Source organism: Scylla paramamosain, chromosome 7 (genome assembly GCF_035594125.1).
Source record: "Scylla paramamosain isolate STU-SP2022 chromosome 7, ASM3559412v1, whole genome shotgun sequence".
NCBI lineage: Eukaryota > Metazoa > Arthropoda > Malacostraca > Decapoda > Portunidae > Scylla > Scylla paramamosain.
In genome coordinates, this window is record NC_087157.1 from 13,075,117 (window position 1) to 13,102,500 (window position 27,384).

The 27,384-nt window shown below is 40.0% G+C and overlaps 2 protein-coding genes across 10 annotated transcripts in view; one reads left to right on the forward strand and one right to left on the reverse strand.

Moving 5' to 3' along the window:
- The first annotated feature begins 931 nt into the window (after positions 1-931).
- Positions 932-6,610, forward strand: LOC135102091 (COMM domain-containing protein 3-like). Its single transcript, XM_064006832.1, has 4 exons — positions 932-1,153; positions 2,523-2,636; positions 3,136-3,263; positions 3,907-6,610. Exons 1-4 carry the CDS (start codon positions 991-993, stop codon positions 4,081-4,083), a joined length of 582 nt encoding a protein of 193 aa, XP_063862902.1. The 5' UTR covers positions 932-990; the 3' UTR covers positions 4,084-6,610.
- Positions 6,611-7,487: 877 nt separating this feature from the next.
- Positions 7,488-27,384, reverse strand: part of LOC135102089 (uncharacterized) — a 122,211-nt gene continuing 102,314 nt past the window's right edge. For all 9 annotated transcript variants that reach the window (XM_064006829.1, XM_064006826.1, XM_064006823.1 and 6 more), the window contains 6 exons: positions 16,137-16,260; positions 12,465-12,608; positions 11,039-12,081; positions 10,516-10,717; positions 9,478-9,669; positions 7,488-9,013 (listed from right to left, as the gene is read on the reverse strand). In XM_064006829.1, the coding sequence (XP_063862899.1) occupies positions 8,871-9,013; positions 9,478-9,669; positions 10,516-10,717; positions 11,039-12,081; positions 12,465-12,608; positions 16,137-16,260 (1,848 nt within the window). In that variant the 3' untranslated portion in view covers positions 7,488-8,870. The remainder of the gene's footprint in view (positions 9,014-9,477; positions 9,670-10,515; positions 10,718-11,038; positions 12,082-12,464; positions 12,609-16,136; positions 16,261-27,384) is intronic.

The window sequence follows — 27,384 nt, forward strand, 5'->3', positions numbered from 1 at the left end:
TGTAGACAGGCCGTATATTCCTACCTAGGCTACTGTGATACCATATAATATTAACATTACATCCTTAGCGCAAATGTAGGTAACATTTGTAAACAACTATAAACAAAATGGCCCTCCCAGTTTTCAGAAAGCTGTATGCCGCATAATACTTGGCAGGAAAAAATCGAATACACAATATATCCCACAGCATTACACAAGAACAACAAAAAATAAAGAAATGCGATAAATGAGCGAAAAGCCGAAAGACAAGAGCATGAAACACCACCACATGCTAATAAATCACGAAATCAAAGACAAACACTTAAGGAAAGCACTTTACCTTTAAATCCTTTGTATTTTCCTCATCTTCACGCTCTTACTAACATTTTTTTTTCGCCTCACTCACTAAACAGCACAGAAGTTTGGACCAGCGTGATCACTCTTGATTCTCTGCACCTTCACTAGCACCATGACAACAGACGCGGCTCGGGGATTCAGGTGTTAAAGGTATATGCGGGTTAAAGGTCACTGGGCGCACGTGTCTGGCCGATGAAAATGTCAACAAAACGCTCCCTTACCTTCCTTTGTCGTCTGCTGCCCACCCACTCAGCTGTGATATGTGATATTTCGAAACGAGCTGCATCAAAAGTGTGTTTTAACAAATGTTACCCTAAAAATATTCTACTGCATAATCTGTGTCTTTTATTGCATGAAAAAAAAATGTACAGTAGAAAATGTTGAACTTTGTAAACATGACTGTGTTCGATTCTCTGATGTCAAAGTGGACTAGTCTCGTGTAAGAATATAGATTTTGACCACTACAAGGCTTATTTGTGACAAAAGAGGGTACTTTATACGTATAGATAATTTGAATAATTATTTATATTCATCAGAGCATCATGAAATATTAATAAGTAGATTGAAGATTAAAGTTAGTAAGTTTGACATTCGAACGAAAAATTTACGCCTCCCTCTGACAACATTCACAACAAGCAACGTCCGTGAGCTGGGATGGACCTGTCAGGTGAGGTGACCGCCGCCCTGCGCCTGCTGGGGGATGTCTCCAAGACTGAGCAGGCCAAGTACCAGGAAGTACTGCAGAAAGTCACTGAGGACATCGCTAAGGACATTCCAGCCAATAACTCTGCCCCTCAGCCCGCCGGAGAGGAGGACGGTGAGCACTGGGCACTGATCAGCCACTACTGACACTGATACTACTGCCTCTACGTTTACTACTACTACTACTACCGATATTGCTATTACTATTGCCACCGCCATCACCACCACAACCACCATCACTACTACTACTACTACTACTACCAGCACCATCACTGTCTTTAACACTAAGCATTCACACACACTTATGCTGCCTTGGAAACTGTGAATTACCATACTTTTAGACATTGTTTTCACAATCACAACTTATTACTGACTCATTGTAGAAATAATGGGTAAATATTATGAAGAGTCGTGTGGCCCTATTTCCTATTTCTTTTGGCTCCTACCTCCTACAATGCTGGGGACCTGGTGAGAAAGTGGATTTTCAGGTGGGGAAAGCTAAAATAGAGCCAAATGGTACCTCTTACCACCAAAAATAAATAGGGAGCTGCACTACTGGTGCTGTTCTTGTTGTTTTGATGGCTGTCATGTTCTTGATCCTGCTGTTGCTGCTAGCATCCAAACCTAACTAAACTGACAAATATGAAATAGAGCTGCAACAGCAGCTCCCTGTTTATTTTTGGTAGTAAGAGGCAATATTTGGTGCTGTTTTAGCTTTCCTCATCCAAAAACCCCTCTTTCCCAACAGGTCCCCAACATTGTATGGGGTAGGAACCGAAAGAAATAGGAAGTAGGGCCATATGACTCTTCTTAATATTTACCAAAATAATGGGTAAATGAATATAGCGTCCTCATCTTGAGTCGTGGATCTCTTTTAATCAAAGTTTATTATTTCCTGTAAATTATACCCCAATGATCTGATATATTTTGATTGCTGCTTTCTCATGAAGCTATGTATACTCTCCTAACTGGCATGTATAGTATCATCTACCACTCAAAAGTCTCCTAAGTATTATTTACCCTTGTAAAAAAAACTTCTATTAAGATATTTCAAAATTTAGATTAAAACCATATTTGCTTCCTTTCCTGTATTGCCTGGCTCACATAGGATCAAAGTACCCAAGGATATGGATTTATTAAATAATACTGGCAATTTGATGCTTTCCACTATTAATGGACTCTGTTGTCAAAAGCACATTTTGGATTTTGATAAGAATTATTGTCACATTAAAATCAGTTAGAAATGCTTAATTTTGTTCCCTGTATCCTCCATCAAAGTTGCGCGAACTGTTAACCAAATTGAAGTGACTGCCATGTTTCAGTCATAGCCAAGTAATAGTGAAGGGCATTTTAAAACTGAATTTAACTAAATGTTTTAATTTCTTAACCTATTTTGGGAGGATCATTGCCTAACAAGTATCTATATGATACTAAGTATCTTTGTGCAGTTTCACATATTTTACTGTGTGTGTGTGTGTTTGCAGGTGAAGTTTCGCGATGTCATGCAGCATTGGCAACACTGTTCCTAGAGGCAGTGCGGGACAGCCACAACGTCACAGTTATCACTTCAGTGCTGGAAGATCTGAATTGGCCCTCAGGTAATGTTTTAGTACTGTTGCTTTTAATTTAGTTATGGTTCAGTGCACTGTTATTGTGGCCAAACAGTGTAATGGCAGTCACACTCAGCTCTCAGCCTGTAGGTCCCAGGCTCAAAACAAGACAGGTGAAGACTACATGGCCTTGTCTTGTTTCACATTTGTAGTCTCTGTTTGCCCACCAGTTAATAGGTATGACATGTGAACTAAGGAGTTAGGGTTTGTAAACTGCAAACCTCACCAATACACCATAAATCACCCTAATGAGGCAAAAATGTTAGTATTTTAGCCAAAATTATACATTTTGTATCTCTTAAAAATTTATATATCAGTTGTAATAGCAGAAAATATGCCTTATTTTTCAGTATGTGACTTTGTACAAAGTGGTGAACTTGATTATTTTATCTTTTTATCTTTATACCAGGCTGACATCTTCCATAATGGGGAGTAGCCAAGATTAGGCATCTATATGCTCTTATTCACATGATTCCTTGTATTGCAGAGAGGATTAGTGAAGCCACAAAAGCGGTAGAGTCACATCGGAATGCCATACAATCAAAGCTTTCCTCCCTTGGAACATTCCCTCCTCATATTGTTGACATTGACTGGAAGCTGAGCTACCAAGTCAGAGTAAGTACTAAGTACATTTACATCACTATGTTTGTCAGCCTGCTGGTCAAAGCAACACCCTGCTCTCATTCCCTCAGGCATTGGTTGTGACATGCTTTAGAGATGCTTACTGAAGGGAAACCATGTTTTTTTTTTGTTTTGTTTTTTTAATAATAATTGATTATTTGTTTTCATCTGTTTATACAAGCCATAATACAGGATGCTGCAGAAATTCCTCCATATTTTTCCTTTTGTTAACCTTTTAAAATGTGGGAGGTATTTCTGCCTCACCCTTTATTTTTTACCTCTCCCCAAAGGCACTGTTGCTTTGTTCTTACATTCTCTTTTCTCTCCTTCATCTTTGTAGTAATTCCTTGCTTTTTTTATATACAAGTATTATGACAGTAATTTTCCAGCCATCTCTCCATCTAGTTCTGTGTCTACCCTTCTTACCTTTAGCATTCCTAGGTCACCATTCTTTTACTCTATTTGTCTATCAATTATCTGTGAAGCACAGGACATGTTTAGTTACTTCCTGTGGCATCATATGATCTAAAGTACTGCCATTGTTTACCAGACACATGATATCTTTGACCCCAAAACTCTTCTTGTTCCTGTAACACATATAAAATTTTCTGTAACTAATTCTCATTGTTATTGACAGAGTAGTGATGGTGAGGAAGGTGGTGCAGCCATGTACCTGGTGACCCTTCACACTGAGGAGTCAAGAGGAAAACGTGGCAAGATTACATTTTCCTGTTCTCTGGCTCAGCTCACTCACCTCGTCACCAGACTTAGACAGGCCTCTCGTTGTGTGCAAAAATATGCCAGCAACAGTTGATTGTGCTTCTTAGTAAGATTATACTTACTTTTCCTTGTTGCTCAGATTCAGTCAATGTTGGTGCTAGCTTCCTCTGCCTTCTGCTGTATGTTCAGATTTTCTTCCCATGATCCATGATCTACTTAAGAATAGCAGTTAAAAGATTCCCCTTTTTGTCATTATAATCCTCTCAAGGTGACTGAATGCACATGAGGAAGTGTGAGGAATGGCAGCACCTGTACTACACGTATGTCTTTGAGGGAGACTGAAGAACCTCAATTTTTTGTCCTTATTCAGTGGCTGTGCACTTACAGGGAGAATGATTAAGAAGGGATGTGATTTTTCCTATCTGAAAACATTGATGTACATTTATCAGTGAATTTTTATACTTGAGGCATGAAAAAACATTGATTTTTCATGCCAGATTTTGAAAATGTCACTGAGCTATCATTTACAAGCCTGAGATACTGCTTTTATGCAGTCTAGAGGGAAGACTTGAGTTTGTTATTGACCAGTCTTCACTGTGTGAAATCTACTATTCACTGTGATACTTTTTATATTGATTGTAAAGTTTTTGGTATCAAATTTGGATACTAATTTATAAAGCATCTTTTCTAGTATCAGTAAGGTTAAAGTTTCCTTTACCATTAGTCAATTTTGTTACCAGAGTAGAGAACTTCCCTCAAATTTTGAATAGATATTCAGTAGTAAGGGCCTGGATGTTTTTTTAGCTATATGCCATATCTTAATTTTAAACAAAATTGTTAAAAAAAAGAGATGAGGCAAGTTATTTTCACATGTACACTTGATCATCTGCTGACACAGGTGAATGGTGCTGCTGCTACATCACAGTAACAAAATCCACAACATTATTACTAGAGAACCAATGGGAATCATTTTAATATATGGCCTGGCACCTAAAAGTCTGATTTTTATCGTGTTGTGCAGTTTTATTAATCAAAAACTGCTATAACATGATAGTAAGTATTTCAACAATAAATACATGTTAATAACACCTATTTATTGCTATAACATAAAATTAGGCATGACATTTAGCATAGCAACCCATTTTCTTTTATAAGAAAAAATAATTGAGCAGAATCATTCTGCACCTCCACAAACATAATTTGCATCTCCCATGAAGGGACACAACATACATCTCATAGCCATTATGAAGGCAGAAGTATTGAAACTAAATCAAGAGAGCAGTTCAAGCTGATGAAAACAGTTACTTGAAGTGTGTGAAAATTTGGCCCCGTTTCCTTCCAAATAACTGTGCCTTTTTATTATAACTGAGAAAAACATTAAAACCCACCTCTCACCTTAAAACCCCACCTCGCACCTTGAAGTGCATTATAAACAAACCATGTTATATGAAAGTGGATGCCCCAAAATGGGTCCTTTCTGCCATTGTGGGGATACCATGACAAGGACTCTCCCCCTAAACATTTGACCTGACACATACACTCAAGGTTTTTCAACTACAGTAGTGATTTTAGAACTGTAGTAAATGTGATTTTGGTTATTCAAATGGGAATTGTTTACAGTAATGATTTTTGGTCGAAAATAAAGATTTTAAAGCATGATATTAATTTATGAACTGTGATGAAAGTGTTGTGATGTAGTGACAGGCTGGTCAAAGCCACCCCAATTCAATTCTACCCTTGGTGATTTTGTAAGCCTGATAGGTAATATATTTGAACTGAAGGTTACCTTAGTTGGCTTTGTCAGGGGTTCAGTCACAAATGACATTCTCTCATGGCCAATTTATCTTGTCTTCAGATCAGTTTCTCATTATTTCTGTAATGATTCACAATTACACATGATAATTGTAATTCTTCAGGTTGATCCAATAATCAGTTTCTTGATATACCCTTAATGCTTCACAATTGCATGTGACAGTTACAGTTTTCGAGGTTGTTACAATAATGATGGATGGTGATAACAAATTTAGTGACAGCAGAAGGTCAAGTATATTTGAACTGTTATCAAGAACAAAAGCTGACAGTTAAGAACACTTTTATACTTATTTTTTGCTCCAGAAATCATCTTTTCTAAGTGCCAAAAATAAAATCCATTACTGTAGTGTTGAAATTTCTGTGCATTATTTTGAGTACTAAAGCATAGAAATATTAAAATTTGCAGATGTTGATGGTTGCCTGCATAAGTTAATCAGTGCTTGTGAAGTTTACTGAGTTTTCTTTTTGATAAATTTATATGCACCTTTTTAATGAATTGGACAGAATACAGCCATATCAGGGACTGGTTTGAGGGTGTTTTGATTTACAGTCTGAGTTTTGCATGATTTGGGTTGTCATCTACAACCACAGTCAAAAATTTAACCATTAAGAATGGCCCTTTCGTATGCTATTGCACTGTTTTCTAACTGTTTGAAATGCCTTTTATTATGATAACATTTTCATCTACCTCTATGTTCTCTTTCTTTGTGAAACAATGCATACTCTTATAATTAAAAGGAATGGCTATGTACATTGGAATTTTTTAACTATTGCTTGTGTAAAATACAAATGAAAGATACTGATGCAGATATGGAATTTATCATTTTTCCTTACTTCATACAAGTTAGACAATAAATCACTGTGTGGAGGATACATGGTGATGACTCATAGACAGTGACATCACCCCTTACTCTCATTGTGGAAACAAAAACAACCAGCTTTTCACTTCCTTGCAAACTAAGTAAAAGGACAAGAAAGTTATAAAATATAAAAAACAAAAACAGCCAGCTATCACTTCCTGGTTAAAAAATAGTTACCACCAATATCTATAATCAATTACAGTAATAATTTCAAAGGTCAAAAAATAAAGCACAGTGGTGTAGTAGTTAGCATGCTTGCCTTGCAACCGAGAGTCTCACATTCCGATCCTCATATGAAGAGAAAATTTGGTCTTGTCTCTTTAAATATTAATCCTCACTCCTCTACAAGAGAAAGGTGCAGGACACAAGCTGAGGAGTTGTGTTCTTGCAACTACGCAGAGGTGGAAGGCTAACAATTCTGCCATTCTATATGCATATGTGGTCCTGCAGAAGCAAAGGGCCACCATTCCTGCCCTCATGTGTGTGTAATTCTAAACATTCCAATGACACTTGCTATGGTACAACCACACCTCTGTGTTCCACCAGCAGGACATTGATTCACTTACCAAACACATCACAAATGAAAATTCTGTATGTTTGGAATAATGAGTATGACCATGTCTTCCTTGATGGGGGACCTGCTGTATACATACCCACCTGTGGCCTCTCCTGTACTGATGCCAAGTGTTGCTGCAAAGCACGGGTGAGTGTATCCTGTTAAAACTAAATCTACATAGTCTCAATTTCATTAAACGTAAATACAGTTCTTTCAATTCTTGTTGTGAGTGTTTTAAAGAAGTCAGAGGAGCTTAGGAAAGGCTGTGGATTCTATACAATCTTTATGAAAAATTATACAGTTATGTTACACAGAACATAAAAAAATTATGAATACTTAAGCACCCTTTGTAATACACATTTTGATATGTTTATATTACAAACTTCTTTGGTATAAAAAAAAAAGGCCACAAAACCATTGTTAATTGTTACATGTTAAGTCATCAAACAACTTCTTTTTTAAATATGCAATAAAGTAATTTAAATGTAAGTGTGTTTATCCCTTGACACTCACCCTACAGTAACACTATGTCTGCTCACCAGCCAGGGTGAGGCTTTCACCAATACCACATACCACACTAACAGTAAAAAAATATCAGACATAATATGGTCAATTATGTTCATTAATGGTATGCTTAAATCTGATATGGTAAATTGCTTTTAGCCTGAGATTTTCTGTGTATGCCAATAGGTTCAGTGTTGACTAGAGGAACAAGCCTGGCCTCATTATAAGGTCTTATACCAACTTCTCTTGTCAACCACATTCCCTGCCTATCAATCTCACACCAACAGAATGAACCACTTACATTCCACTGTCAACCATTAAATATTTGTAAAGCTGAGGAGGAAAGGCTTTCAATGTGCAGAGGATTCACTGACCTACTCAAAACTCATTTTCATAATTGTATCCTTCGTTAAAGTATTGATCTTTGGATGATTCTTTTTGTATAAAGACTTAAAGTGTGATCTAAACAACCTAAAACCCTTTATGCACCAGTGTTCCATCATCCACCTGGGCTAAATTTCAAATTGGGGTTTTCCCAATGTAGGTATCTAATTGACACTTCATTCATCCAAACAATCCACCTGAAGCCCACACAGTCTTACAGCAAGGCAGCTGCTGAAATTTACAGAGTTCAAGAATAATAAGGACCTTAATTTTCATCCCTTGGTGTTGCAAAGATATAAAGAAAGATAAAATATGATGAATTACTAATATGTAACAACATCCTAATGTGGAGAAGTTATTACTAATAAGTAAAACAATAAATTAGGCAAGTATTATCAGATAATCCAAGAAGACAACACACATAACATGCATCCCTGCATGCCCCTGGCTGCAATGAATATAACATCACTGGCTCAGGAACAAAGAGGTCAAACCTCCTTGCTCAGCAGCCAGCAGCACGTGTGTGGGTCCGTCATGCATGCTGTTTTCTTGGGTCAAACTGATGCAGGCTGCAGGTACAAGCTTTGAATGAATACAGCAAGTATTGTTCTTATGGTGCAAATAGAGCGTGCAATACTGACCAAGTTTCTTATCACATGTACAACACAAGATAGTGTTAATGTTCTTTATTACCTTTGAAACTTGCTTTTTAAGCTACTGAGTGCAACTCTGAGAAACAAAAGCTTCCAGTGCTTATCTTTGTTTCTATACATTGTCAGCCTTGGAGGATTCCCCTGCAGCCTTAGGGAAGCAGGGAACAAGACTCCACAGGAAGCCTGGCAACAAATTTAGACATCCAATCACGTAAAAAGTTGATGTGAAATTACCAGTGACGTCATTCAACCAACCTGAAATGAGTGCATTATGTTATGGGAAAGAAATTATAAACAGGTAAATATCTGGATAGCAAGGTGACAATTGTAATCAGGTTATGTTTATCAAATGCAATGTACATGATCAAAATACAAATTAGCTAAGACTGATTACCACTAGTGAGCAAGACTTAAATGTCTATACCATGTAGTACTGAGGATTTTAAGAGAGAGAGAGAGAGAGAGAGAGAGAGAGAGAGAGAGAGAGAGAGAGAGAGAGAGAGAGAGAGAGAGAGAGAGAGAGAGAGAGAGAGAGAGAGAGAGTCTTCTTGGTTTTAATTCCTTAAAGTGCGAGGAATAAGAAAGCAGTATTCTTCCAATCTGGCACACAGGCCTGTCCTCTACCAAAAAGGGAATATCATAGTACAGTACATATAGAAAATCAAGTTATATTAGATCATCTATTATTGTATCAACTATTCACCAATGTTCTCACTCACCTGTAAAAGGTAGCACTGCAAACCCACTGATGCCATTCATGAAGAGCATCAGGCCAAAGCTGTGAGGGAGCAGCTTGAGGCCAAGGTACTCCACCAGCAAGACGGGCCCAATGGAAATGCAGGTGCCCACACAGAAGCCGTACAGACCGCAGCACAAGCCCAGCGTCACAATGTCCCAGGCAAGCGTCAACACTGCAAGTAACAAACCATGTCTCATATAGCATGTCTGAGGACGGTGCAAACTCACTGAGTTGAAATGACCACTGACAAATTTTGAAAATGATTACAATTTAATATATACACAAAATGGATCAACTGCAGCAGATACCATCAATAACAAAACAAAGAATGTTATGAATTATATTGATGGTTTATGAAAAAAAATCCAGCAACAAGTTATTAATGCTACATCAATAAGGAACTTTAAAAGAAGATTAGATAAATTTATGGATGGGGATGGTAAGTGGAAATAGGTACATAATTATGTTTTATACATGGACTGCCACATGTAGGCTTGGTGGCTCCTTCCAGATTCTCTTATATTCTTATGTTTCTATGTACAAATCCTGATGAAACACTGGAAAAGGACAAACACACATACATATATGCACTGAAACATATATAGATAAAGAAAAATAAAGCACAGTGTATAAAAGTAGTCAAATGTTGTATGCCATGTAGAAACTAAATCAACAGAGGACATCCAAATCAAAGCTGAGAAAAAGACACATATGAACAATGCACGGAAAAATTGAAAGAAAGACGAAAATTATCACAATGAGTGAATCTGGAGTAACAGTAAAATAGAAATGAGTACATAATACACAATATCTCTGAAGAATATAGCACTCATACACATAAAGTCCTTTTTTGTGCAGTTACCCCATGGAAGTATGGGATGTGCATCACAAGTCATGTAACACAGTAAAATAGAAACACAATAATACATCAGATCTCTGCAAGGTATCATACTCATATAAATTAAGTCTTTCTTCATGCACTTATCCACATGTGTGTGATAAGAGCACCACAACTCACATAACACAGACAGGCCAGCACTGATGCTGGACAGGATGTGAATGTAGCGGCGTTGGACCCACCCCTGGTCAGACACAACAGACATGATCACCTTCCCCAGCAGCTCAAAGGTGGCAACAATGGTGAGCAGGTAGGCTGACCTCCTGCCCACACCCATCTCATTCCCATAAGAGGGCAAGTATGTCAGCACAGATACATACACCTGCAACCCATCAGAAAAAAAGATATGTAAAGAAATATTCATGTGGTTACTGGTAATGATAGTGGTTATGAATACAAATTTTGCATGTTTTTTTTACTTGTCAAAAGTAATAAGTAAACTAACTTTAAGATATTTCTTATCCTCCAATTTTGGATGAGCCTTTTGACCTTCCTTTTGGGACTGGCACCTTAGCAAATTTTTCTTTTTTCTTCTTGGCCAGTGCCCCTCTTACATAAAAAGAAATGCTACCAATTGGCAAAAAGAGTACTACAATATATCACATAACTGATAAAGAAGTTCAAACAGTGCCATTAATCTTACCAGCCTGTTGCAAATACTGCTGAAGGCTGCAATGACAAATATTGGGTGCCTCAAAATGCTGAAATTAATGAGATACTGCAGCCTGGGCATCTTAAGGCCACAGAGGATGTATGGTCTTAGAGGATGCTGCCCTACACTATTTGATCTATTTTTTCTCTTTTCCATGGCAGAAACTTTAGCACTGTCCTTGAGCTTCTCCACTTTGAATGATAAGGCACTGCCAAACTGATCCAACACATCACACGAGTCAAAGATGCTCTCCACCGAGGGAATTTTAGCAATGGAATCGACACTCTTTGTACTGATATAGCTGATGGGTCTGTTCCTCATCTCATTCTCACGGTTGAGGAACTCAATGCGCTCATTGCCACTCTCAGGATCATAGGTTTCAAAGCAGTCCTCGTCCTCACTCTCCTCAGGGATCTGGGGCAGGATTTCCATGCTCCTCTCGATGCTCACTGTCCGCGGCCGCTCCAGGTACTCATTGGTCTGCAGCACATCAGTGAGGGGATTTTTCCATTGTCTCTCACTGCAGTTGTTGGCACAAATGTCCTTTTTCTGGCTCTGAGGATCTAGCAACACATCTTGAGTCATTATCAGCTCCTCATGGTCACTGTCATCACTATCATTGTCAGGCGTGAGGCTTTTCACAGCACTTTCATCCTCAAATACGTTATATTCTTTTCGCTCTTCATCTTTGCCCGCCACGACAATCTTATTACCAGGGATATCACTCTTAGGCTGGCCACCATTCTGCTGTATCCCAGCTGTGTCAAGGGAGGCAGTTCGCTTGGGCATGAGATGCCACGACACTGGGTGGAAGAGTGAGCCACCGATGAGGCCATGAAGCAACAGGCCAGCCCACAGCATGAAGGCCCCATCCACTGAATATGTCTCCACCATGTAGTTCACCAGAGGAGGGAACACCATGCCTCCCAATGATGCCCCCACTGTTGAGAGGCCATTGGCTGTTGCTCTCTTGTGGCAGAAATACTTCTGTCCAAGGAGGAAGCCCTGAGGAGATGCTAGTGCATTGCCAATTCCTGCAATAAATGGGTAATGATCTAAGAACAACACAGGAAGAGATCCAAATTCTGCTATATGGAAATATGGTTTATGACACTAGACAACAGGTGGGCAAGTTGAAGGACTGGAAGTACAGAATATGGTGGAGAAAATCTCAAATTTATCACCAAATCAGTACCTTTTATCTACTTACTACAACATATGGTATTTACACTCTCTCTCTCTCTCTCTCTCTCTCTCTCTCTCTCTCTCTCTCTCTCTCTCTGAACCAATCTTCTTTTAAATATTATTAATGGATATTTTTTTCAGAAACTCTTGATATACTTTGGCTAAAATAAAACCACATTCACACACAAGAATTAAATAAAAATCTATAAATGAGTGGAAGGGCAGCACTTACCTGCTATCACACCAAAGCACAAGTAAAACCAGATAATATTCTTATAAAAGGAACAAAGAAGGATGCCAAGGACGGTGATGCTGATCCCAGTCAATGTGATGGAACGGGCACTGTAGTAATGGGAGAGGCCCGTGGCGACTGGCCCTGTAATATATACACAAATATTCATTACTTAAGGCAGTCACTGATACTGTTACGGATGTGATGCAGCAGAGGTCTCCTGAGTCTTCATTAAAGGAAACCACCAGATTGGGTTTCTATAATAATTACACTTGTCCTCATCTAATTTTTTTTATACTTTTGTATTTTTGTGGGATTACAGGCTATGGAGTTGTGTAAGAGTTTATTTTACTTGACTCCTTTCAAGACAGTTTCATCAATATGGAACTGATTGTAAAACTGTTGTATAAGATGTACTGAGTTTCATGAAGTGTTTAGCCAAGGATGTACAGAGTCTGAAGATTTTATAATTAAACAGAGGAGAGAAATCAAGCTTGCCCATATCTTTCCATTCTACTGAGACCAAGGATCCTAATTAAGATGATATATGACCTCAATAAGAGAGATGAAGAAATCCACAAGTTTAGTTTAGTTAGTAAGAGATGGCATGCTACTTGCCAACAATGCACTGCATTGCAGCAAGATTGCACTGCAACAGTCATCATGTATGGTATTAGATTGTCTGCATTTCTCAAAACAGACATTTTCTTAATTAGTAGTTACTATTGCCACACATACTATTGGTCAGTTATAGGTACCAGTCACTGGAACAGTGATGATTCATACTGCTTAATGTTATTTACAGTGTGAAATTAAAGATTTAACTTTTCCTGCTAATGTGATAACAATATTACAGATGACATCACCAAGAACCACACAGTGTGGGCCTCCTCATCCCAATTCCTTATCTGGAGGAGGACTTTTTGTTGCATGGACACCTTGGTGGAGGTAAAATACACTGAAAGTGTAGTAATCCATTTTAATATCTTTCAGGGCTCACTCCCTTCCTACTGATCAGTGGTACCCAACTTTGGGAGACATGTGGTATTCTAAAGGCAAGTGTGAGTAAGATGAGTCTCTGTATGGGGATTTTGTTTAATACCAAATGATGAATATCCTTTTTCAAATGCTTATTACATGCAATTATGACTGATTTTCTAAGAACTCAGTGGTATTAATAATTACAAACAAGATTTAGTTTGAAGTGTTTACAGAATAATAATATTTTATCATGTTAATCATCAGTCATTCCTTGACTGTTTGTAATGAATTCTTTAAAACTTCCACACAGAGAAAGGAGAGCACCATGTACACAGTCTTGAGCAAGGGTGGTGCAGTTTTGGAACCACATAGACAGGCAGGTACTGATATTTGATGTAAGCACATTGTGGAGGAATGAGATAGCACAGGGAGCTTTCTGCTGGGAAAGTTTAAGATGTAAATTTTACATAATGAGTAATACATGTGATTCTTACAGGATGTCCCACAAATGAGCACCAGGTCTCCTAAACTCCAGAGTCCTGCAGTTTCTTTTACTGAGGAGGGATTAGCAATGAATCATGAAGACATCCTCCTTATGGTGGATCTGTATGTAGGCAGATGTTGGAGGTGAAGGCTGACATGAACAATGCTGGCTTTAGTTCTGGAGCATTAAGTTATCTCACCCAGACCACACACTGAGCACCAGTTGTTTATAGTATAACCATAGCAAAAATCCCTGTTATCTGGCCTGGTCTTAGTCACAATTGCCCCTATATGCTTTTCATCAGCTCTTTTATGAGGTAATCAGCTACTGTCCTGTGAAACACTGAACCATCTATCAAGAAAGCTGCATAGTGAGTGATTCTGTATCTTTGAGTCACTAATGATAGTTTATCTCTGTGCACTGAAATTTATAAGCATGTGATTCCTGTTATTTTTAATTTTTTATAACATTTTAAAATAATACAAATTTTTACCCATTACCATATCAATTTTGCAAAGAAAATTTAGTTTCGATTGTATTTCAAGGCAAGACTCTTCTGAAGGTGCAATAGGAGTAATGCATGATCTGCCCTCTGATATAGGAAATATTGTAAGGAACTTGCACACCCAAGATGTGAGGAGTGACAATGGCTTCCATTAGGTCATATAGATTTGTCTCTTAGAACAAGGACTGTCCTTTAATTGCATTCATGTGTGGCCTTTATAAGGAACTGTATTACCAGTGACACTGCACATGTTGGATGTGCCCAATAAAATTAAGTGTTTTTACTTTTTTTTCCTCCTTGTTTGCATCATGATATAAATAGTGCTTTGTTATCAATGTGCAATCCACAGCAGCTTTTGGGAATGTGCCCTGCCATTTCAGCCTTCCACTGTACAAAAAAAACATTTTATACGGAGTTGTTAATTGTTCCTTTAATATCAGAGTGTATGTGCTGTGTTCTATTTTAATATTACTATCTAAAATATGTAAAGATATTTCTTCTTCTATCATTATTATTATTATTATTATCATTATTATTATTATTATTATTATTATTATTATTATTATTGTTGTTGTTGTTGTAATTTTAATTGTTACAATACTAATATCATTTTTGTTATTTATTTATTTATTTTTTTTTTATTTTTTTTTTTCAATGCAGCTGCTACACGCATAGAATACTAGGTATTTGACATTATAGTCCATAATAAAGTAACACAGAATATATAGTTATATTAATTTATCTTATGATATAATTCATAAAATAAAAAGTTGCGAGTGGTGAATGGGAAGTATCTAAGAGATCCCTGGAAACGTTTTCTTTGAATATACTCGTCGCAGCCAGATAGCAGCACCGCCGCTGTTCTCCAAACTTTAATCACAGCACTACTTCTTATCTGCTGCTTGACTGAGACCATGCTGGGATAATAGCAGATCACCACGGTAGCAATATTTTCTTTTATCTCTATCAATACCTTTTTTACTTGTTCTAGTTGTTCTTTTTCTATCTACTCATGCTTTACTATCCCTCTCTTTCTTCTGTTTACAAGTATTCTCCCATCTATCATTCTTCCTCCTCCATCTATCGTCCATCTTGCCTTCCTTGTTCCATCTCTACTAGAAATCATTCAGATATGTCGATCAGAAAAGTGTCTGGTGTGTTTTGGTGAATTTCTGTGCCCTATATATGAATTTGTTTTTTTTTTTCCAAGATTTCTTGGGGTCAAATTTCGAAAAAAAAAAAAAAAAAAGAGAAAGTGGGAGAAAAAAATATTTTGCTATTACTGTGTTCCATGACCAAAGTTTCAGGCATACTGACGAAATATGCCTTTTTTTAAATTAAGTCTATGGGAACTTTACTTCCTTAAAAGTTTCCTTTATAAAAACTCTCAAGGAGAACGAAAATATATTGAGACCAGATTCCAGTCAGCCTGCCGAACTCCACACCATTCGAATATTTCACTGTCACATTAGACATGATGCTGAAACATTTGAGAATACAGACGCATACACACGTATGAGTCTGTGATACTGTGTATATGACTTGTGATTATAAAGGAATAATACTATAAGGCACATACAAACACTCAACTTCTGATTTTAAAGGAATAATAGCACATACAAACATTTGACTTCTGACTACAAAGGAACAATGACACGAGGCACATACACAGTAACAATCAGTAAACTTTCGAAGGACTCACCGAGGATGTTTGTGAAACCGACGAAGATGGATGGGATGGAGGCCACCTGGGTGTTGGAGTAACCTAGAGCCACCAGCGGCAGGTACATCACGCCATAGCACGGCACCACACTGTTGAGCACGGCCTGATGGGGGAGACAGTGGAGAGTGAGCCTGGATGATCTAAAGCGCCACAACAATGGGGTCATATTGCTTGCTTGATAGATTGTTTGCCCTAAGAAGTAACATAGGCCTCCGCTTTGAAGAACGGCCCGTAAGGAGTTATAGAGTATAAAAAAAAGACAAAATGATCGAGTGGTAGTAGTAGTAGTAGTAGTAGTAGTAGTAGTAGTAGTAGTAGTAGTAGTAAGAGTTGTAGCTGAAGTGCTTCATAGTGCTCAAAGAATCTGTTCATGTCACGTCTGGCGGTGCGCCTTACATGTGCCTGGCCTTGCATTTCGGGCGTTAGTGGGAATCAAAGGCACGCAGCATAAATATATTATTGCAGCGTCATGCGGTGGGAGCACAGACCTATTCACCGCGTGCTTCTTATGCCTGCCGCCGCCAGCACACCACACAGACCCTACCCTCCACGACAACGGCCCGTATTCTGAAACGCTTTGTTCTCTCACCATGACTATTTTCAGAGGCCACAGGGATGGTAGGCCGAGTTTTCAAGAATACTTCTCCTGTGAATAATGCATTTTTTTTTTTTAAGCTGGCCCTAGAACCAGCAAAACACTTAAAAAAACCATGTAACTTCACGTAGAGCCTTTGGAATGTAGTGGAGGTACGGCGCAAAAGGGTTTCAGAATATGACCCAAAGAATACAAATAAATAACAAATAAACATCTTCGCAATTCGGAGCTTCAAATAATCAGTACTATGCCCTGGCCTCCTCGCTTAATGTTCCTGGGAGGGGAGGTAGAAGGGGACTTGGTGGCGTCAGCACATAGCGGGAAGATCAATGGCGCACATACCAACGTTAACCTGGCTTGTATCGCGGCCGTGTATTGACCTGCCCTCGCCCACCCACCCTCATCTTGTGCAGGTCGGCCCTACAGGTCTTGTGGGTCACTGTACAGTATGGTACTGGTCAACCTTCGCCCTCCACTGACTTATATACTACCTTGGCATCGTTCGTGGCCGCGTACACTCTTTACTCGTATCTCGTAGTATTGTTGCTGACTATCTTTTTCCTCATTGCTATGGTAATTATACACAGATTTTTGTCATTCATACCTGAGTTCAATTTTTATTTATTTTTATTTTTTCAGTAAGATACAGTAATATTCCTCTTCCTAGTCGCTGCTCAGAACAATACAATGCAACCGAACACAACCGAACACAACACAACACAACAGAACACAATTAAACACAAAACGACACAATGCAACACAATACAGCACAACCCAACCCAGCACAACACAACATAACACAACGTAACATAACACAACAGAACACAACGTAACACAACGCAACAGAACACAACAATACACTCGAGGCCACCACAGCGTGACGACTCGGGACAGGTACGAATGCTAACATTACATGACACTTCAGGTTTTCCTTGTTCTTGTCTTCACCGTCTTTGTTTCTTGTGTTTACCTGCAGTATCAATAGTAACGGCAGTCCTATAGTAGTAGTAGTAGTAGTAGTTATTATTGTTGTTGTTGTTGGCTGTCGTTGTTGTTGCTGTTGTTGTTTTCTTATTCTACTACTACTACTACTACTACTACTACTACTACTATTACTACTACTACTACTACTACTACTACTACTACTACTGCTAATGCTGCTACTACTACTACTACTACTACTACTTTTTCCTTCTTCTTCTTCTTCTTCTTCTTCTTCTTCTTCTTCTTCTTCTTCTTCTTCTTCTTTCTCCTTCTCCTTTTCTTCATCATCATCTTCCTTTTTTTCTTGTTGCTGTTGTTGTTGAGGATTAGTAGTGGTGGTGGTGGTGGTAGCGGTGGTGGTGAAGAGGTTACATTACAATGCAGCGCAGTCGAGTTTCAACAAAGCGTAACATTTTTTGTGGGTTTCTCCAATGACAGCAGCGGCACCTTACATAATACCTACACGCTTTCCCTCGTGACCACCCCTTCCACCTCCCCTTGCATCTCACCAGCCCTCGTACCTTAGCACCCAGCCCTTCCATCTCCCCTCACATTCCACCAACCTCCCCGCGGCAACCATCCCTTATTTCTCCCCTCACATCCCACCAGCCTTCACCCTTGGCACCCTCACATCCCTCCCTCACACCCCACCACTCCATATTCTTCGCATCTTCTATCCCCTTCTCCTTTCTTTCACTGTCTCCTTTCCTTTTCCTTTTCCTTCAGCCTTTTTTCCCATTTCCTTTTCCTTGTTTTGTTATTCTGTCCCACTTTCTAATTCTTCATCCATAGCTCTTTTCCTCCCATACAACTTTCTTTCCCTCCCATCCTCATTTCCTTACTCCCAGTTCCCTTTTCCACTTTTCCATTTCTAGCTGCTTTTCCCTTCCATCTTCCCAGCACCTTCTCCTCCCAGCAATGTTTCCCATCTCCCCATGTTCCCTTTCCCCAGCTCTCATTTCCCTTCCCTCATTGTACATTCTTTCCTGGATTTTCCTTTTCCAGCTTTCTCATTTTTTTTTCATCCAGCTTCTTTTCCTTCCTACTCAAATGCCCTTCTTTTTCAGACCACCTTCTCTCTCTCCAGTCCACCTTTCTTTCTTTTCCTCCCGTCCGTGTACTTTCCCTTCCAGCACCAGTACAATCTTCTTCCATCCACCATCACCACCAGTTTCCTTCCTACTAAAATACCCATCTTTCCAGGAGTACCTTCCCTTTTCTATCCACCCTTCCGTTTTCCATTTTCCTTTCATGCCCTTTCCAGCACCAACACCACTTTCCCTTTACCACCACCACCACCACCACTACCATCACCACCACCACACCACGAATTTCTTCCATACTTAAACACCTTCCTTGTCCCATTCACACTTCCGTTTTTCCAGCTTCTTTTTTCCCCCCTTCCTTCTAGTGCCGACAAACTCCCTTAACCATCCACTATCACCAACACTACTCTTCCTTTCCTCCTCATTCAAATACCCTTCCTTCCAGCACCTTCCTTGTCCCATCCACCCTTCCATTTTCCAGCTTCCTTGCAGTGCCAGAATCTCCTTTCCTTAACCATCCATCATCACCACCACCATCACCACCACCTCCTCGACCCTCCGTCCCGCAGCATCTAACCTTCCTGACTTAAACTGAGCGTGAAATTCTCATTATCTCCAGGTTGGTCGCCTTCATCCTCGCTCCCCGTGGCTCGGGCGAGAGTGAAGTGTTTATGACGCTTGTTACTTGCTCTAATTGTTGGCCTTTGTCGGACACTCACTCAGTCACTTCCTTCTTTCTTTCCTTCCTTCCTTCCTTCCTTCCTTCCTTTCTTCTCTTTTCTCTCCCTGAACAATCTCGTGTTTCTTCCAAGGTAATGGCATTGTCCTCTCTCTCTCTCTCTCTCTCTCTCTCTCTCTCTCTCTCTCTCTCTCTCTCTCTCTCTCTCTCTCTCTCTCTCTCTCTCTCTCTCTTTCCACGAGTCTCATCTCTCTCTTCGTTCTCCCCTTTTCTTTTCTCCTTTATCTTGTTATCATTCGCATCTTCTCTTTAATTTCTGCTTTCTCTGAGAGAGAGAGAGAGAGAGAGAGAGAGAGAGAGAGAGAGAGAGAGAGAGAGAGAGAGAGAGAGAGAGAGAGAGAGAGAGAGAGAGAGAGAGCACCCTTCCCCTCAAAAAACACCTCCTTATACCTATGAACATCGAATAAAATAAATAAATAAAATAAATAAGACTAACCAAATAAATAAATAAATAATAAAAATAAATAAATAAATAATAAAAATAAATAAATAAATAAATAAATAAATAAATAAATAAATAAATATACAAATATAACACTACCACTGTTTCCCTTCTGCAGACACCTAACCTACTTAGAGGAGAGGACGACGACAAGCATCTGCATTTCCCTGCCAGACGTCGACAGCTGCTGTGAGGCGCCGTGGAGGTTATTGCGGTCGCGCGGGACAACGCTGATGCAGGAATACGCGCCATAAACGTAGGCTGCTCTGTTATGATTGAGTTTCTCGCCACGAACTCTCTCGTCTGCGTGCTTAAGTTGAAAGTAATGTGCGTGAATGACTTGACGAATGACTGAGTAAAGGATAATGCGCGAAAAGTGCGAGGTAACAAAGAAAGTACGTGTTTTCAAGGAGTACTAAATTTAAAAACACATGAATTTCGTAAAGTAAGATTGAATGAAAGAGAGAAAAACACGCAGCTCGCGGTGGAAAAAAACAATGAAAAACGTGTCAATTTCGTGAAAATTGAAGGAAAAAAAATGGATTTCCTACAGGAGAAACTGAAGAAAATACGTTGATTTCGTAAAAGAAGTGGGAATAAAATAGAATACTTGAATTCCTTGAAGTACGACTAAAAAAGTGCAAAGTGCATTATGCGATGTGAGAACAATGGAAAATGAATTCTCAGAAATGCATAAGAACAAATGAAAAAAAAAAAGTGTTTCCCGAAACAGGACTGAATACAGAGATAACCCTCTCAGCCATCCACACACACACACACACACACACACACACACACACACACACACACACAACAACAACAACAACAACAACAACAACAACAGCAACAAAAATCCATTACATTCCACAACGAGACACTGAATAAACAGCACGTGTATTACCGACTCGTACTTAAACGCTTCTAAATAGCTGCAGTTTCTCAGAGCGAGGCGAGGTGGGAGTTAAGTTTCTTCTTGCAAGTGAACGAGCAAACGAACAAGAGAGAGAGAGAGAGAGAGAGAGAGAGGAGAGAGAGAGAGAGAGAGAGAGAGAGAGAGAGAGAGGAGAGAGAGAGAGAGAGAGAGAGAGAGAGAGAGAGAGAGAGAGAGAGAAAACTGGTGTAATTTTACCGGCTTTTCTCGACATGAAGGAAAGAAGTAAAGAAGGAAAGAAGGAAGGAAGGTATCAACTTGTACCTCTGGTCTGAACGGCTTCTATTTTTTACACAGGCTTTACGAAATGTGGGAAGTAAAACTGCGGCTCATATTCTGAAAGCGTTGTGTGGCGCCTGTGTTATAAAGAGGCGGTATTACTCCTATGTCTTTGTTTGTGACTGAGAGAGAGAGAGAGAGAGAGAGAGAGAGAGAGAGAGAGAGAGAGAGAGAGAGAGAGAGAGAGAGAGAGAGAGAGAGAGAGAGAGAATATCAATAACTATCAAGAGGGAGGAAACGAGTCTAGATGCGAGATAAATGGTATCATGGCGCCTCCTCCACGCGATATTAGAGAAGGAGGAGGAGGAGGAGGAGGAGGAGGAGGAAAAAGTGAAAGGGAAAAGGGAAGGGGACTGTTAATGATAATTGCAGCAGCAGCAGCAGCAATAGCACCAGTAGTAGTAGTAGTAGTAGTAGTAGTAGTAGTAGTAGTAGTAGTAGTAGTAGTAGTAGTAGTAGCAGTAGTAGCAGTAGCATCAGCAGCAATAGTAGTAACAGTCCTACCACTTCTTATCCACTTAATCTTCTATCTCTCACTCTGATCTTCCTCCGCCTCTTGCTGATCCTTCCCTCTAGAGCTTCTCCACTGATCCTCCTTCCATCCTTCCTCCTCCTCCTCCTCCTCCTCCTCCACACACCAGGACAATTTCTCCCCCGCGTCACGTCACTAGCAGGAGGTCACCGATGGCCCCATAAAACACTCCACGACCCCCAACGACCTGCACCTTCACTCACTCCCTGATAATATATTGTAGCAGTTTCCCCCCTCCATCCATCCTCCCTCCCCCCATCTCTCTTTCTTTTCCCTTGTTACACTCTTGTCCTTCGATCTTTATCTTTCTTGTGTCTATCTACTCTCCCTCATCTCTTTCTTTTCCCTGTTATGTACACGTGCTCTATCCTTATCTTCCTTTCTTCTGCCTATCTATCTATCTACGGTTCTTTATCTTTCATTTTTTTTCTTCCTTCTACCAATACTTTTCTAACGCTTGTTCTTTTTTATCCTTCATCTTCCTTCTGTCTATCTCTTTCTTTTCGTAATATTTTTTTTTGTTTCGCTTCTATTAGTACTTTTCCAATGCTTGTTCTTGTATTCTTTTCTTTCTCCTGTTTATCTATGGTCCTTCACCTCTTCTTGTAGCATTTTCTTAATTCCTGTCAGTACACTTATTGTTCTTGTTCTTGTTCTTCTAGTCATTTTCATTTCTCTATCGCTCACTTTCTTATAACATCTCTCTCTCTCTCTCTCTCTCTCTCTCTCTCTCTCTCTCTCTCTCTCTCTCTCTCTCTCTCTCTCTCTCTCTCTCTCGTCCATCTCGCCCTCCTGTTCCCAGCACCACCTCGCGCCACACAGTAAAGGCGCCATCACACTGTTGAGTGGCCGAGGACAGGTGTGAGGCGTCACCAGGTGGGGGGGGAGGGATCCTTGCTGCATCACCTCTCCTCTCTCGTAACATTGCAAAGCTGAGTGAACATGCAAAACATCTACATTTTGAGGGAAGTTAACTAGAATATGTGGTGTGTGTTTATATTCCTATTTTTTTTTTTTTTTTTTTTATATTGTGGATTTTATTTATTTTTATCTGAATATGCAAATTGTCTATGTTTTGTTGGGTGTTTAAAGGAAGGTTATAAGTTGCGTGTTCCTTTTTTTCTTTCTTTCTTTTTTTTTTTTTCTTTTTTTTTTGGTGTTGTGGGTTTTTATTTATTTATTTATTCTTTTTTTGGTGGTAATGTGTTAGTTAAATAATTAATGTTTGGGAATTATGTTTTTTTTTTATGGGGTATATGTACTGATTCTACTTTTAATATATTTTTTCCTTCCTTAACATCCTCCTTTTCCAACTTTTTTCAAGTACTGGTACTACTATTACTACTACTACTACTACTACTACTACTACTACTACTTTTATTCTTTCTTCCTTCCTTCCTTCCTATAACACCCTTTTGGTTTCCTCCTCCTCCTCCTCCTCCTCCTCCTCCTCCTCCTCCTCATCATCATCATCATCATCATCATCATCATCATCATCATCATCATCATCCTCACCATCCCTCGCAATCACACAGACACGGAACCTGAACATCACGAATTCAAGGACCGGCGAAAGAAAATTAATCTCATCCGAACAGAGAAAAAAAAAAATAAATAAATAAAATAAATAAATAAATAAATGTGTAAAAAAAAAAAAGCTTAATGATTCGCGGAAATATCTCCCTCTCCTTCACGTGACACTGGAGGGAAAGGGTGAGAGACAGAGAGGGAGAGACTGAGAGGGAGAAAAAAAAAAAAAAGGGAAAGATGGCGCTGGTATTACGGGGAAAGAAGGTAAAAAAAGAGGATACGGTTCGGGGAAACTAAAGAAAAAAAGAAAAAGAAAAACTTTGCAAGTAGAAAAGATCGAAACTTTCAACGAAGAAATGGAAGAGTATTTGTTGAGTTCCTTAATGGTGTTATAGAAAAAAAAACTAATAAACAAATACATAAATAAATAAATACATGAATAAATAAATAAACAAATACATGCATAAATAAATAAATAAAAATAAAAAAAAGAGGAAGGGGTGGGGGAGGAAAGTCAAAAGTGCGACAGAGATGGGAGAGAAGGGGGAGAGAGAGAAAGGGATAGAATTTTCTGAATAAAGGGAGGGAGCAGGAAGTGTAAAAGGGAAAGGACAAGGGAGAAAGGAAGTGAGGTCTTAGAGCAAAGGAAGAAGGAAACGAGAAAGGAAAAAAGGGAAAAAGTAAAGGGAAAACAGATGTCAAAGAAAGGAGAAATCTTGAGGATGAGGGGAAAAGAGGAAAAAAACAAGAAAAGAGGGTGGGGTTAGATCTTGAGGATGAGAAGGAAGGGCGAGAGAAAGAGAGTGTGGGGGAGGGGGAAGGTAGGTCAAGAAGGGGGCGGCGTTCCATGGATTAAGTGCTGGATTAAGACCAGCGTCCACCGCCAAGCTCCCCCTGGCACGGTGACAATGACGGGGGACGCAGAGACACGACCACCAGCGCCGCGCCCCTCGCCCCTCGCTGCTGCCACGTGAGGAGGTGATGGAGCGGCTGACGGACACAACTAGAGAGAGAGAGAGAGAGAGAGAGAGAGAGAGAGAGAGAGAGAGAGAGAGAGAGAGAGAGAGAGAGAGAGAGAGAGAGAGAGCACTAAAACCAGGAAAACACACACACACACACACACACACACACACACACACACACACACACACACACACACACACACACACACACACACACACACACACACACAGATTCCCCAACAAGAAAAATCGACCCCTGTTTCCCTTGACACTTGGACGCAGCAAAAATTTCAGCTTCATTTTTCCGAGTCCATAAAAACAGGCGAGGCTGGACTGGTCTTGGCCTGCCCCGGGAATACCTATTAAGGCCCCACGCTGGATGTTCGGGCTGGTTGTTGTTATTATTCTTGCATTATATTTTTCTCCTCGTTTTCCTCCTCTTTCTGGCTTGTGTGTGCTGAGGTTTGGCGAATGTGGATGTTAGGCAGGTTTATTTAATATTCATATTTGGAGGATGTAGGGAAGAATATATGTATAGGAGAGATTGTGCACATTTTCTTCATTATCTATGTACTGTTATTATTAGTATTCTAATTGTAATCTTTCTTTTAAAGTAGTAAACTTAGTATTTGATAAATGTTAACTTTTGCCACATCCGAGGCCGGTCGGTGTGGTTGCTGTGGACAGGAGTGTGTTGGCGGCGATCGGGAGGGCGGCTCATTCACTTGACAGTCTTGCCACAGAACAGAGTCGTGTGTAATGTTATAAATACACAGAAACTTTAGTGAAGTGGTGTTTACACACATTCCAGCTACTTTTCACTGAACTAAACATAACTAAAGAGAACCAGAGAGAGAGAGAGAGAGAGAGAGAGAGAGAGAGAGTACTATATGGTGAGTACAGCCGTGACAAATTTATCTAAGTCGACCTCACCGATTTCACCATAACATGGGTCATCCCCCTAGAGGCGAGTCCAGAGGGAGGAGGAAGAGGAATACAAAGGAAGAGAAGGAGGAGGAGGAGGAGGAGGAGGAGGAGGAGGAGGAGGAGGAGGAGGAGGAGGAGGAGGAGGAGGAGGAGGAGGAGGAAGGGCCTCTTTAATCACCCCATTAACCTGCTTCCCTCCCCTTCGAAGACCTCACATCTCTCCCTCGTGACTGCCAGGTGAGGGGAAAAGTGCCGAGGGAAGGAAGGGACGGACGGAGAAAATGAAAGAAAAGAAATTAAGGCGTGGAGGAAGGGAAAGAGGAAGATCGAGGCAAGGAAGAGAGATCGAAGAGTAGAGCAACGGTCATATGAAAAAAAATAAATAAATAAAATAACGAAATACAAGGAAACAGAAAAATCCAGGACACGAGCACACACACACACACACACACACACACACACACACACACACACACACACACACACACACACACACACACACACACACACACACACACACACACACACACACACACACACACACACACACACACGGTAAAGTGGTTAGGAGGAAGAAAAAGGATAAAAGATTATGATTCTATGATGTCCCCTCAATGTAACCTTCTGTTGCTCCTTTCATCCGTGAGCGAGGAGAAGAGGAGGAAGAGGAAGAGGAAGAGGAAGAGGAAGAGGAAGAGGAAGAGGAGGAGGAGCAGGAGGAGGGGGAGGAGGGAAAAGGACACAGAAAGAAAGAGGAAAGTTAGAAGGATGAAAATACCTCGGGGACAAAGGTGGGGGATTAACTAAATCATCCTAAAAGCGGTACAGCTGACTCGTTGCTTCCACCACCACCACCACCACCACCACCACCACCACCACCACTCTAGGCTGTATTCCCCTCACTCCTGTATTCCTTCGACATTACTACAGCTGATTCTAATTCTTTTTTGTTGTCCTCAGTCTTATGTCTGCCTCTCCATTCCTCATGTTTATTCAGTATTTCCTTCTCTTTCATAAATGTTTGAGTCTCATTATTCTTTCGCTATTTCTTCTCTCCCTCTTGAATTCCGATTAATCTTCAAGGCCTCATTATCCTTTCCTCAATATTTACTCACTATCTTCTCTCCTTATTGGCTCTTCACTAACCTCCAATCCTTCACTATAATTACAAATTATTTATTCGCTTATCCTTTCCCTTCCCCTCTTGACTCCTTCATAATCCCTAAATCTTCACTACCCTTCCCTCGCAATATTTTTTTCACGTCCCTCCAACTCTTCACTACCCTTCCCTTCGCCTCCTCGGCCTAGACTCTCACACCTCAGCACGTCTTCTGCCCTTCGCCCTTTCAATATTCTCTTCTCTCTTTCCCTCATCAGATGTAACCACCGCCTCGCTGCCTCGCGCTCCCTAAAACACTTAGCAACTCTTCCTTTCACCTTTGTTGTGTCTTAAACTTTTGCATCACTGAACTATGACGTCAACTCTCTCTCTCTCTCTCTCTCTCTCTCTCTCTCTCTCTCTCTCTCTCTCTCTCTCTCTCTCTCTCTCTCTCTCTCTCTCTCTCTCTCTCTCTCTTGCCCTGCCTTCAGCTGACCATCACTCCACACTCTCCTGGGAAATTATGCTCCTTGTCCCTCGATGACCTCACACATTCCACCACCACCTGAACCTTCCTTCCTCATCCGCCACGCCCTCTCGCCTATGACCTGCAGCGCCCACCTCACCCGTCCCACCCACTCACTCATCCATCACTCGTATCGCCCGCCTCTCAAGTGTACGTATCTGTCACATGTGTTTGTCTTGACCTTGGTTTTGTGATTTATGGACAGCTGTTTTGTCTTATGCATTTCACTCTTCGTTCTTTAATTATTTTGTGTTTGATACATCGTGTTTGTTTTTTGTAGTTTTGTATCAATATTTGTAACTGTGGTCAATAAAGTATCTGTCTATTTATCTATTTATACTGAATACCTGGCTTCATCATCATCATCATCATTTTCTTCTTCGCCCTCGTCACAGAGTACCTAACTTCATCATCATCATCATCATCATCATCTTTGCCCTCGTTATCAATCTCTTTATGATTCCACCGAAGGACAAAGGTCTTTTTCCAGCATTGTCCTGAATGAGAAGCGCAGTGTAAATTTTGTAGGTGTTCTGAAGCTCCACTGGAAAATGGTGAGTTCGTTGAAATAAAGAATCAGGCTGAGTTTTAAACGCCCGTGTTCTTATAAACGCTTTGCTCTATCTCACATCAAA

Bases quoted from the DNA above. Each gene is read 5' to 3' on its own strand.
- LOC135102091 (XM_064006832.1), top strand. From the start codon at position 991: ATGGACCTGTCAGGTGAGGTGACCGCCGCCCTGCGCCTGCTGGGGGAT. The intron at 1,154-2,522 runs GTGAGCACTGGG...GTGTGTTTGCAG, and splicing joins GCCCGCCGGAGAGGAGGACG to GTGAAGTTTCGCGATGTCAT. The intron at 2,637-3,135 runs GTAATGTTTTAG...CTTGTATTGCAG, and splicing joins AGATCTGAATTGGCCCTCAG to AGAGGATTAGTGAAGCCACA.